Consider the following 12764-nt stretch of genomic DNA (forward strand, 5'->3'; position numbering starts at 1 on the left):
AGTATCACATGAGGATCCTAGAAAAATATCACAAGGTAAATTGAAGTCTCAATTAATTTTTGTGTCTCAACAAGGAGAAACCACGTCTCTGTCTTCATCATATTTTCAGTGATTTTCTTTTTTATTCTGAAAGCATCTTTGCATGTGTTTGTGCGTCAAAACATCATTTCTTTTGAAAAAAATACTGTATAAGTTTATTTCTGAAAAAGATCCGTGGTTGATGAGTTGGATTTTTGTGAAAAGCAAATTGTGGCGATTGATCTATTATTGTGAAATAATTATCATAAAGTCATTTGAAGTGTAATTGTTGGAAGAGAGGATGGAGGTGATGGAACCATGGGGTGGGTAATTTTCAAAAATACATTTCTCCTAAGGTGGGGGCAAATTATTTATAACAACTTCAAATGTTTAATAATTTTTTTTATATAACATATAAAAATTAAAAGCATTATAGAGCTAAGTTTTAATTTTTATTAATTTTCTAATACAAGTAAATGATTTCAAACTATATTATTTTTGTTGAATCCATTTGTTAGTAGTGAAAGATGTATTTTATTTTATAAATCTTAGTTATTTGTTTATTAATCTTAATTAATATTATATAATTTTTAAAGTTTGTATTTTAAGTATCACAACTAAATTTTTTTTTTTTTTGCTATAATTTTGGGAGTTTTATTGAATCTTTCTCTTGGTGATTAATATGTCATATAATCAACTTTAGATAAGTTACATTTTCTCTTAATCGATTTATGTTGTACCGTATCTATTTTGTAATCTTTAATTCTTGTAACATCCTTCTAAATCTATCTAATGTTCAATCTTAACTTTCTAACAAGTGAAATAAGATGTTACAAACTAAACCAAATCTCTTTTTAATTCAGACCAACAAAAATTCTTCTTTAATAGTGTATGGATGCAAAAAGTAAATTTATTGTTACGAGCTTTTACAAAATCAATCTCTTCAATTCATCATCTCTTGACACACGTATCGTGTCTTTAAATTTCATAATATCATTTGAACCCAAAAAAAAACCCTTCACTTCCTCAACACCTAAGAAATCCTTAATGTGCATTAGACTAGGTTTTACAAGCAATTTTTCCTTGATCATGATAAATAAATCATTGGTAATTGTCAGTACCACAACTAATATGATAATAGTAAAACTCTACTCTCATATTCCTATATTTGAATTGTTTAATCAATCTCAACTCTTTTAACATAGTTGTAGATATTTGAATGATCTTTTTACTAAAAAATCTATTTTCACATTAGTGTTCTCTACTCGATACATAAGCTAAAAATTATAATCTTTTAGGAGTTTCATTTATCTCCTCTATGATATAAATAAGAATGAGGAAGAAATTGTTGAAGAAAGAGAATAGGAGACAAAGAATAAACACAAGAGACATGACAAAAAGATTTAAAGAATGAGATTTTTTGAAGATTTCATGAAGATTGACAAAAGGAAGATTCCATGAAGATTGACAAAAGGAAGATTCAAAGCTTTGGAAGAGGAGATTCGAGAACTTGTACTTAAGTAGTTTCTTTGTCTTTAGATGAACTTGAGAGTAGTGAGAACTTAAATTTGAGAGGTATTGGACAAAATTCAATTCACTCTTGAAGTTAGAAGTGTCTTTTGGAGCTTCTGACTACTTCATGTCACTTTCAAAGTACATTTTCACTTGACTTTTCAAGTTTTCAAAAGTCTTTTCGTGTCCACTAAAAAGTAAATAAGTGTCTCACATGTGACTTTTCCAAGAGTCATCATTATTTTTCACATGTAATCATTACATCTTTCTAGATTCAAGTAACTACCATGTGCACTACCTAATCTCAAGGGATTAAGATGTGTTAATCTTTGTTTAGTGGAGTTAACTCTTGAATAAAGTTAACTCATTTTTGTTGTATTTTCCACTTCCTTGGATGAAATCCCTCTTTATATAAAATAGTCTCCTCCATTTGTAAACATGAATAACCTTGAAGATTGAATGAAATTCTCCTTTGTGAGTTTGTGAGAGTTTGAGAGTTCTCAACTTTTATTTTGGTTCTTATATTGAGAAACATTCTCTCAAAGTGGTGAATTTCCTTGTTCTTATTCTTTAATGTTCTTAATTCATTATCTTGTCTCAATCCATTTTCTAATTTTTTTGGCAAAATATTATTATTTTACATGTTTTTTTCATGGGTTTTTGGTGGCATACAAATTTAAATGAGCATGGTTACATGATTTCACAAACTTCTCTTAAGTTGATCAATATCCTATTAAGCTCCACATCACTCTTTCTTATATCCACATCACTCTTTCTTATATTCAACTTTTTTTTTATATAGCAAAGTATTTCAAACTCTTATAATCATTGAACATAGAAAGAAATAGTTGATGTAGAATCTTCCATTCCCAATTGAAACCAGTATCCTTCTAGCTCTTGATTGTCTCCAATTTTTTTTATCTTCTCTAAAAATCTATCTTTCAATCATTTATAAGTTGTGGATTTAATGACCTTTTGCTCAAGTGGATAACTTTTTCTCAGTAAAAACCTATAGGCTGAAGAAATATCTTTTCACTTAATAAAAAACAATGTCCGAGAGCCTAATTCTATTTTTTTTATGTGATTTTGTTTCAAGTGACAATAATTTTCTTGAGCGAAATTGTCTAACAATATTATCATATTTTATGGTAGTTCACTCAAGAAAAAGTGAGAGACTCTTCTTGTCTTCTTAGTCTTCTTATTGCATTGATGAACTTTTTTAACTCTTTTTTTCTCTATTTGATGTAATCTCCTCCTCATTTCTCACTCTAACTTCTGTCTAAGGAGGAATTATAAGTAATATGTATATTTGTCAATTTTTTAAGTATCCATAAAAGATCCTATTTTCGCTTAATTGTAAATTGTAATACTCACCAAGTTATAAGGATGACTTTTTCTTTTATACAGTGTAGATTCTAACCAATTAAGTTGGACATTTTGTTTTATATTTTATTGGCTTTGTGATGACATCAGTTTATGAAAACAATAAATATGTACATAACACACATCATATCTTATTATTATAATTTTTTTTTTGTCTCAATCTAAAATTAATTTATGAACAAATTGACACATTGCATAAACACTGAATAATACATGTCAATATAATAAGATAGTTTAATTTGACAAGCAAGAATTACACTAACTCATTTATTAAAAAAATAAAAAATATTAAAATAAAGTGAAATTACCATAACAATAAGAAAAAAATATTAAGTGAAAATTTTATCAGAAATTTAGTAGTAAGAAATATATATAATATATAGACTCTTACCGTCTAGGTGAGACTCATGCCCTGCTGAAGAGGACCTGACCCAACCCTACATCACCATATCATGATAACTGGGAATGACTCATCCAAGTTATTATGGCCTCTGCATTGAGATGCTCATTCACCCATGCCATTTTTTTGTTTTTTTCCCACAAAATATATAAATTAAAAAAAGGGACACTTCAAGTTAGAAAGTAGAAACAATCCATTGAAATTCCTAGTTTTCATTACAATTTTCTAAAATATAGATAGTACACTAGAATAAATAATTATTAAATAAACCTCATTGAAATTCCTAGTTTTCATTACAATTTTCTAAAATATAGATAGTACACTAGAATAAATAATTATTAAATAAACCTCATTTCTCACCCTTCTGTGTTTTTATAATAAAATATTATATCTACTTTAAGTTCAAATATAAATTCAAGTTCAAAATCCTTTCTTTGAGGTATAGACACAAGAGTCTCTCTTCATAACTTATCATTCTATTTATCTCATTTGTGTTGTTGAAATTAAGGTATACTCAGTGCTTGATCAATATTATTAGTTACTAATTAGGATATTCTACCTTTTTCACTAAATAAAAATCGCTCATACAGAAACATGGGGACCCATTACTGTATGAGTGATGCATATAGTGATGTACCAAATGGAAGCAGATGTAGCTTGTAGTGATGATATTTTGTCATTTTTTGGAGTGTTTTTGGTAATAATTATTTTTTTAGGAAAATAAGTATTTTTTTATGTTTTTTTTATGTGTTTGCCTAATCTATCTATTTTAAAATTAATTATTTTAATTTATTTTAACAAACAAATTATAGATATATTAAAAATCAACAAACAATCCAATAATACTGATATAAAAGAGAAATATATTGCTCACTTCTGCATAATTCAATTGACATCTGTCACTGAGGGAAATGATAAATAATAAGAACAATTGTATTTTGTAGGCAACTTTCGGTCATAGCCGAATCAGATTGGGCAATTTGGGTTGGCCTAATCCTTTGGCCCAAAATTCAAACAAGTACTTCATATAAACTCATAATAATTCACTATTTTAATTGAATTTTTGTAGACATATTACGTGATACACTTCAACAATTTTTTAATAATCATAATAATAATAAATAACGCAGCAACTAATTTAGAAAAATAATATAAAAAATAAAGTAGATTTTGAAAAGATTTGGAAAAGAGTCTTGTATATAACGATGAAGATAGAATTTTCAAATTATTTTCCTTCTTATTTGAAAACTTTTTCCAAAATTTGTTTATTCCTTTTATATTAAAAAACAACAACTTGTATTTTGGAATTTTCTTTGCAATATTTTTAGTCAGTAACATTGAATTTGTTCAACGCTTACATATTTTTTTTAAGGAAATTATCCTTGAAATTATTGGGGGGTTTATTTCAAAGGAAAAAAAGACAAAAAAGAGTTTGTTGTTGATTTAATAGGAATTAAAGTGAAGGCTTTTTAATATTCTTATGCTTAATTGTGTAATGAGTAATGCTGGGCATGGCGTGAAGTTTTGAAATGCTAGAAAAAAAAAGAGGAAAAAAAGAATCTTTACTTTCTTTTTCAAACTATAATTTTTTAATACTTTAATGCAAATCAAAGCAAACAATTCTAGACTGGGCGGCGGAATGGTTATTGGTGCATTTGACTACAAAATAATGCCACCATCAAATTTAATCACTTTTTTTTATAATTAGATAACTAATAAATTTCTTTATCAATTGTCAAATCGTGTATTAATAAAAGAAAGAGTGTATTAACATTTCTCAATAATAAATTTTTACCAAATAATAATGCTGGCGATAGTGTGCCTCATTTGTAAGTGGATTATTTGTAAACTTTTAGGGTCTTCGGTTCGGTTCACACTAGCACTAAAAAGGGAATAAACTACTTAAATCAACACGTGTTATTTTTATGTATATTAATTTAATGATAGGACATATTTTAAAATCTTTAGAATTTATATTTATATTAAAATTAAAGTTAATTATACTTAAATGATAAAATTCTATAGCATATTTCGTTCGGTTTAGTGTGGATTAATCACTTGGTGGGTCGATCCAAGTGAGCTTAGAAAAATAAGTTCAATAAACTAGATCACTTAATTTAAAATAAAATGTATCTTTTAGCCTCTCTTTTTTTTGTTGTCTTTAATTTATTTTTTTAAGTATAAAAGTTAAAATTGTATTTCAAATTAACAATAATAAAATATCATCATAGCGAGCATATAATTACCCATATATATATATATATATATATATATATATAATTATGTAGAAACCAATTTTAGTGTTCTCCTGTTCATCAGCAATGAATAATACGTGTTTAGATCAGTGTGTGTGAGGGACAGTGTGAAGACAGAAAAACGAGAAATGATTTTCATTATTCTATCAACCACGAAGAAGTTCGAGTAAAACCACGTAGATGCATACACTTTTACTTCATTGTTTTTTCTACACCTACAAAATTTACTCAACTATATTTTTTCTACACCTACAAAAGAACATTGCATGTGAAAACTGAAGCACCTAAAAAAGAACCTTTCATGTGAAAACGTTCAAACGTTGAAGTTTCTACCCTAGGAGGTGAGTTATTTTTAAGTGGATAATCAATTATGATTTGACTATAACGTGTAACATAATCAATTATACTTATATTTTTAAAGCACGTTTTATTACATGCATTATTAATTTACCACATGTTTTGAATGAATAAATAATTATGTAATGTGTTTAATATGAGCCATAATCCATTTTCCATAGATTTTAAAGATATAATCGACTAATAAATACATTTTATTTTATGTAGTGCATAACTGATTTGCCATATATTTTTCTTATAAACATGGTTATCTGTTTTTTTCCAATAGTATGTTTTTATTTTTTCAGTAATGCAACCATAATGCAACCATAAGGTGACATTTTAGGATTTCATTTTCTAGTACCGTGGTCAAAATGAACTCCAGCTTCATCTCTTCCAAAATTATGTTCCAATATCTTTTTTAATAATAAAAAATAGTGTATTTTTATATATGTTATAGATTAATATTTATTTTGTTTAAAATTTTATAGTAGATGTTTAATATTGAAAAAATTGTTGTTGTTATGTTTATATTGAATTTTTTGTTACGTTTATATGAATTTATTTTTGGTGTATTATTATTATGTTTATAAAAATACGATTTTATGTATTATAATTAGTAATGATAGTAAACCCTAGTTCTTACAAAACAAGCCTTTACACTAATCCTAACATTAACCTTATCGTTAATCATAGCATTACAGTTTCCAATTATTTAATCCATTCTGATTGTCTGATTGTGGATTAAAAATAAATATCTTTAATATTTCTTTTAATGCGTTTCAAATTATTTTTCAATCATTTTTTTTTACAATTTTTAATATTAAAATTTATTTTTTAACGCAAAATATTAATTTTATGATAAGTTTTCATATTCTGACAATTAAGTAACTCGTAGTTTTTTAAAAAAAAATATTAAATCATATTGAAAATAATGTACAAAATTTCAATTAATTAAAATCTACATAAAAATACATCATATTTCATTATTCAATTATTTTTAAAGATAAAAATAAATTTATAAACTTACATTTTAAACCTTTTAAAAAATTAATTTTTTTTTGCGACCATCACATCAAACAAATTTCAATAAACTTATCTCACATATTCATTCTACATATCTTAATCCAAACAATCTCACTTTCTTTCCATTTTTCTCTCAAATCATCACACATCCACTCCTTCCAATCCTCACAAATCCATTCTCTAATCTAAAGATATCATTAAAGTATGCAAAACCTTGTGATTAATCTACACTTGTGTTTGGATTAGAGAGAGAATGTGTGAGGATTTTAGGAAGTGTATTTGTGAGAATTTGAGAGGAAAATGTGAAGAAGATGAAGTTGTTTGGATTAATGTATTTTTTGAGAAAAATTTATTAAAGATTATGAATGATTTGAGGGTTATGAATTTTTTTTCAATTTTTTTAAAAAGTATAAAATCTAAGTTTACACATTTATCTTTGAAATGTAAGTTTTGTTAATTATTTTATCCATTTTTTATAATTTTGATTATAATATTTTATGGTGGATTTATAATTTAAATTAAAATAAAAGGGACAATGAAGTAAATTTAACAGAGTCTACTTAGTTTTCATGAATGAATTTGATAAGTCTTAGTTTTTATACGCTTATAATTCAGCGCCTTAAGTAGTGGATTTAAAGACGTTTTTCAGTTACTCCATGTATTATTATAAAAAAATTATTGAAAAAAAATTAATTTTAAAAATTAAAATAATTAGTTATTATATTAATTAAATTTAAAATTATTTATAAATTAAAAAAATATTAATATTTAAAATAATTTTTATTATTAATGTTCTTGTTAGGGAGATGAGACTTAGAGAACTGTTGACTGACTTCGTTTTCTTCCCTCTCACTGGTCGGTCAACTTTCACTTCAACCTACTCCTTCAGTCTTCGTGCTACTCTCTTAGACTTCGATCGCCTAATCACTTAGTTTCTGAGGAGAATGTCGTTGGGTACTTGGAGGTGTACAATAATTAATGACGTACTTTGTTATTGCAATATGCGCTATTTATATTATTTTAATGAACTTATCTTATTGGACCGAATTAATGAAGTGAATCATACTTAGAGGTGTATTACCTAATTCATAATGATGGTTTAATTTTGTTGACCTGAATGGGTCGAGGGTGTCGGCCGTCCTACATGGACATGTGTCATTCGGCCGACCCGCATATGAGGGTCGAGAGTGGTGTTGACTGTTCGATCCATACCAGTATAATTAATAAAAATTTATAAAGTAATTTTTTTATTGGTATCTAACAATCACTTAACAAGTTTTAGTTACTAAATATTTTATATTCTAAATTAATCTATACTAATCTTTTAAAAATTAATTTAAAATATAAAATATTAGTAGTTATAATATTTGTAGTTAATTTAAATATTAAAAATTATTTTATAAATTTTTATTAATAATAAATACTTTAGATATAATAATCTTTTAATATCTAAAATAATATATAATTTAATTAATTATTTTTTCTGTTAATTTAGTTGTTATTTAATATTTTTTTGTAATGTATAATATTTGAGTTGAAATGAGGTTAAAAAATTCTTGTTGTAGATTGAATTTTCGAATTTAATATACAGAGATTTACTATTCATATAATATGATTTCAATCAAACTTATTTTAAATTTTATGTAAAATATAAAATAAATACAGTTTTAAATTTGTAAATAAGATATATGTATAACAAACAGAATAGTAATATCTTAAGTTAGTCTTGTTGCTTCATCTGATTTTTTTAACAAATTTTCTTCATAAATAAAATACTTAGTACTAAATGTGAAAGTTTCTTGCGAATTTGTGATATTAAAGAATTGGTTGTAATATAACAACGTTAATCCTAATTTCAGTGTAACTTTTACACAAACGAAAGCATAAAAGTTTTGTGAAGTAACTTTCAATGTTATGTTAACGGCTCTAGATAGAATTAAGAATGAATAAAGTTACGTTGATTAAGTAAAAATAAGTTGATTTAATAATGAAGATAATAATGATAAGGAAGAGTAATAATAAGAATAACAATAATTATAGTAATAATGGAGCAGTAGCAGGTGGCATGATATGAACATGATAACAATCCATTACATTACAGTACGAAGTTATTGCTTTGTTGTTTGAAAGTGACTCCCACGTATCCTTTTATTATTATATATATAAATTCTCTTCCTTCTCTCTCTTTTCTCTAAATAAATCTAATCGGAATCTTCACCAGTTAATCAGAGCTTTGAGTAGATAAGACTCGTGGATGTCTCATCTCTTTAATTGAACGTTCAATCCTGGTAAGAGAAAACTCTCTCTTTCTCTCTCTCTCAAGACATCATTAATCTTAATTATCTTCTTTTCTTATTCATTATTTGGCTTTGCGATCATCAATCATCAGTTTGGTTTTCATGTCCAGTGTTTTGGTATAAGGTTCCTTTTTGAGGGGTGTACTGTAATTCGGCCATAACATAGCCATGTGCTTAGTCCTCAAGACAGTAAATTTCTCTGAAAACTCTTGAAAAAACCCATAGATGTGTGTCTTCTTGTCTTTGTCCTTGTCCTTCTTTTGACATTTAATTATCCTTCTTTTGCGTCAATCTTGAAATCTTTGATTTGCCTGCAAGGTTATGTCAATACCCTTTCATGCCACCAGCTAGTCCTCTCATTAGGATAATTGCCCTTTGCCGAATTAGCGACTTTTTTTGGGTTTGGTTACATGGGGTGCTCTTTTTACCATCTCCAATTTGTTTTCCTTCTAAAAAGCCTTGAAATTTGATTATTATAATTTGCAATTCATCAGAGTAATTTTGGGTTGAAATAAAGTTTGATAGGGGCTTCTTGTGATTTTGGATTGTGAGATGAATTCTGTTTAGTATGTGATCCACCTAATAGGAAACCAAATCAGTTTTTGTTCCTTTTTTACTCAAATTTGCTCATCATTTAATGCAGGTATTGAGGAAATAGTCTGTCCTTGAAGCTTTGAATATTAACAGACCATCATCAGCAGATGGGGTCTGAAGGTTCTCCAGCAGCTGTAACAACAGTTTATGTAACAGGTTTCAAGAAATTCCATGGAGTTTCAGAGAATCCAACGGAGACAATTGTCAATAATTTGATGGAGTATTTGAAGAAAGGTTTGCCAAAAGGGTTAGTTATTGGGAGCTGCAACATTCTTGAGACAGCGGGTCAAGGAGCAGTCGTTCCCCTCTATCAATCTTTGCAGTCTTCCATTACTTCCAAGGAGTCTGAATCTCCAACTTCCAACAGAATTATCTGGGTGAGTTCTCCCATCTACTCGTTATGTAGGTTCTCAGTTTATGCTCGCTTGTTAATCCTTATGAAGTTCTTGATTATAATATCAGATCAAGATTGAGACATATCATTAGGCAACTAAGAATCCATTTCAATAAACTTTATCAAAGACATTTATAGCAGAAAAAAAAAGTAAAATTAGTTAAGCTCTTTTCATTTAACTTTTCCAAAAGGTAATGTGCCTTAGTTGATTGTCGATTATGGAGAAACTCAATTTTCTTATTCTACAAGTTGTTGTAAAGATTTTTCTCTTGTTCACCTTCCTACACCAGTTGCAGTTTGCAGTAACTGCGGACAAATCTATTATTTTTCTAATCTCTTAACAAGGAATGCAGAATGTAAACCATGGCATGAGTAGTCTCTCTTATACTCTGTCAAAGTTTTTCGTTTAAAGCTATTATACAATTATTGGTATCTTAATATTTAAAGCGGCTGGATCTATATTCAAATAGATTAAAAAATTAGGTAGTCCGGTTCAATTAAAGCGATCAAAGTTAAAATAAGTAGTCCTTGTTGTTGATATCTATGAAAAAGAAAGTTAATGATCTGTTACGTTTGTACAATTATTACCAACCTTGATTTTTATCTTCAACCATTGAAATTATTTTATCCTCTAAAGTGAGCAACATACTTTAGAGTTGCCAGATTCATACAATTAAAGTTTAGCAGTGATAATCACTGGACTATGAACTGAGATTTCTTTGAAAAATTTAGTTTAGAACTGAATCGAAACATTTATTGAACTTCTTTCTTAGTACCTTAACTGTAATACTGAGGCCGAACTAGAAGGGGTGAATGGTCTCAAGATCAACTCTCTGAGGCATTTTTATTCAGTTGACGAGTTGGAATCATTCATCTATCTCAAATCTGTAATCATTTGATTAAATTTTCTTTCATTTCAGCAACCATAATCTTATAGTTTGGCTGTTTCTGTTTTTTTTTTTTCATTTAGCTGCATTTTGGGGTTAATAGTGGTGCAACAAGGTTTGCTATAGAGCGTCAAGCTGTCAATGAGGCTACCTTCCGCTGCCCTGATGAAATGGGATGGAAACCCCAGGTCAGACTGGAATCACTTTAGTTAATGCATTATAAACTAGCTTTCATCAAACCTGATTTGAAGAACTATGTCCTCCTTTAGTGAAATTTCCAAAATTTTATGTTGCAGAAAGTGCAGATTGTTCCTTCAGATGGTCCAATTACACGAATACGCCAGGTAAATTGGATCGCTTATTTTTCTGACACTTAAATTCCTTAACTGATATTTGTTTGTACACTGTTTGGTTTAGTGTCAATCTATTAGTCCTAATACAGTAATGTTAAGGTTCATTTTATACCATACAATTATTTAAGGTGCTGTTATTTGTTGAATTATTTTGATGGCCCTAAGGCTGTTGCTTACACCATATTTAGTATCATTTAGCAGGCTTTTCAACTACAAAACTTATAACGAGTTATAGAAAAAGTTTTTGTTTTAGCAGTCTATGCCTCTTGATGGTTCAAATTTTTTGATGAGTTAGCATAGTCATTCTCTGATATTTGTGTCCGAACTGTTATGCAGACTACCCTTCCCGTGGAGGAGTTCACGAAAGCCCTGGCAAGTAAGGGTTATAATGTTATGACATCTGATGATGCGGGGAGGTTTGTGTGCAACTATGTTTACTATCATTCCCTTCGCTTTACGGAGCAGAACGGGATGAAGTCCCTTTTTGTGCACGTGCCACTCTTCTCAACAATCGATGAAGAGACCCAAATGCAATTTGCTGCTTCCTTGCTAGAGGTGCTTGCTTCAACATGCTAGAAACATTCAGATCATGTAAATGCTCTGGTGTTGCCTGGCTTGTGAAAGTGGATGAGTGTACTTTGAATGAGATTATATAAAAAGTTATTGTTTTGAGATGGAAAATGATTTATTGCAAATGGCATGTGTAGCAGAGGTGTTTGCTTTATCAGTGAATGTTTCTGATTAAAGGCTTCGGCAAATTGTCAAGACTTGTTGCCATCTTCAGTGTTACCTTGTGAATATTTTGTTCCTTTTCGTTCTCCTTAATACTCTGCTCTTATTTTTCATTGTAACTTGCATGAATGAATTGTATCAGGTACACGTCCGAGTAAAACTGAAAACTAATAATTCAGAGTGTTCTTTCAGTTTAGATGCCGTGACAGTATGTTAATTTGGAATTGCATATAACTTGTTGGATAATACAAGTTGTTCATTAGATAACACTCCCTCCCCTTAAGCCCCTTTCAACTAATAATAAATTCTTAGTTGAATTAGTCAAAAATAATAAATTCTACATTGTTTGTATTGTTCTTCTAAAATTATGCTTATCATATTTAAAGTTTAACTACTGAAGTGAGACTTTATAGGTGTTAAGAGAGAGAAGCTTTATGTTGTTTATTTTAAATATTTATTATTTCTTTTAATAAAATCATGTTAATTGACTAAGGTACTTTAGGAAAAAAAAAATACCATTCAACTACACAATAGTGTTATATAAAAAGGATGGCCAATTTTTTGAGAAGACTTTCAT

General features: G+C 28.1%; 1 protein-coding gene across 7 annotated transcripts; it reads left to right on the plus strand.

The window, feature by feature from the left end:
• Positions 1-8992: 8992 nt before the first annotated feature.
• LOC137830106 (uncharacterized) lies at positions 8993-12383 on the plus strand. 7 transcript variants are annotated; one of them, XM_068637244.1, is made up of 5 exons: positions 8993-9218; positions 9871-10198; positions 11186-11290; positions 11399-11446; positions 11792-12383. In XM_068637244.1, exons 2-5 carry the CDS (start codon positions 9929-9931, stop codon positions 12029-12031), a joined length of 663 nt encoding a protein of 220 aa, XP_068493345.1. In that variant the 5' UTR covers positions 8993-9218; positions 9871-9928; the 3' UTR covers positions 12032-12383. The 7 variants fall into 7 exon arrangements, with proteins under 7 accessions (XP_068493345.1, XP_068493346.1, XP_068493349.1 ...); XM_068637245.1 differs by having other exon boundaries at positions 9216-9454; XM_068637248.1 differs by lacking the exon at positions 8993-9218 and adding an exon at positions 9226-9416.
• Positions 12384-12764: the final 381 nt, after the last annotated feature.

Source organism: Phaseolus vulgaris, chromosome 7 (assembly GCF_000499845.2).
Source record: "Phaseolus vulgaris cultivar G19833 chromosome 7, P. vulgaris v2.0, whole genome shotgun sequence".
In the NCBI taxonomy this organism is placed as follows: domain Eukaryota; kingdom Viridiplantae; phylum Streptophyta; class Magnoliopsida; order Fabales; family Fabaceae; genus Phaseolus; species Phaseolus vulgaris.

Excerpts from the sequence above, each read along its gene's own strand:
- LOC137830106 (XM_068637244.1), top strand. The coding sequence starts at position 9,929 with ATGGGGTCTGAAGGTTCTCCAGCAGCTGTAACAACAGTTTATGTAACA. Across the intron at positions 10,199-11,185 it reads CTTCCAACAGAATTATCTGG|CTGCATTTTGGGGTTAATAG; the intron begins GTGAGTTCTCCC and ends TTTTTCATTTAG. Across the intron at positions 11,291-11,398 it reads AAATGGGATGGAAACCCCAG|AAAGTGCAGATTGTTCCTTC; the intron begins GTCAGACTGGAA and ends TTTATGTTGCAG.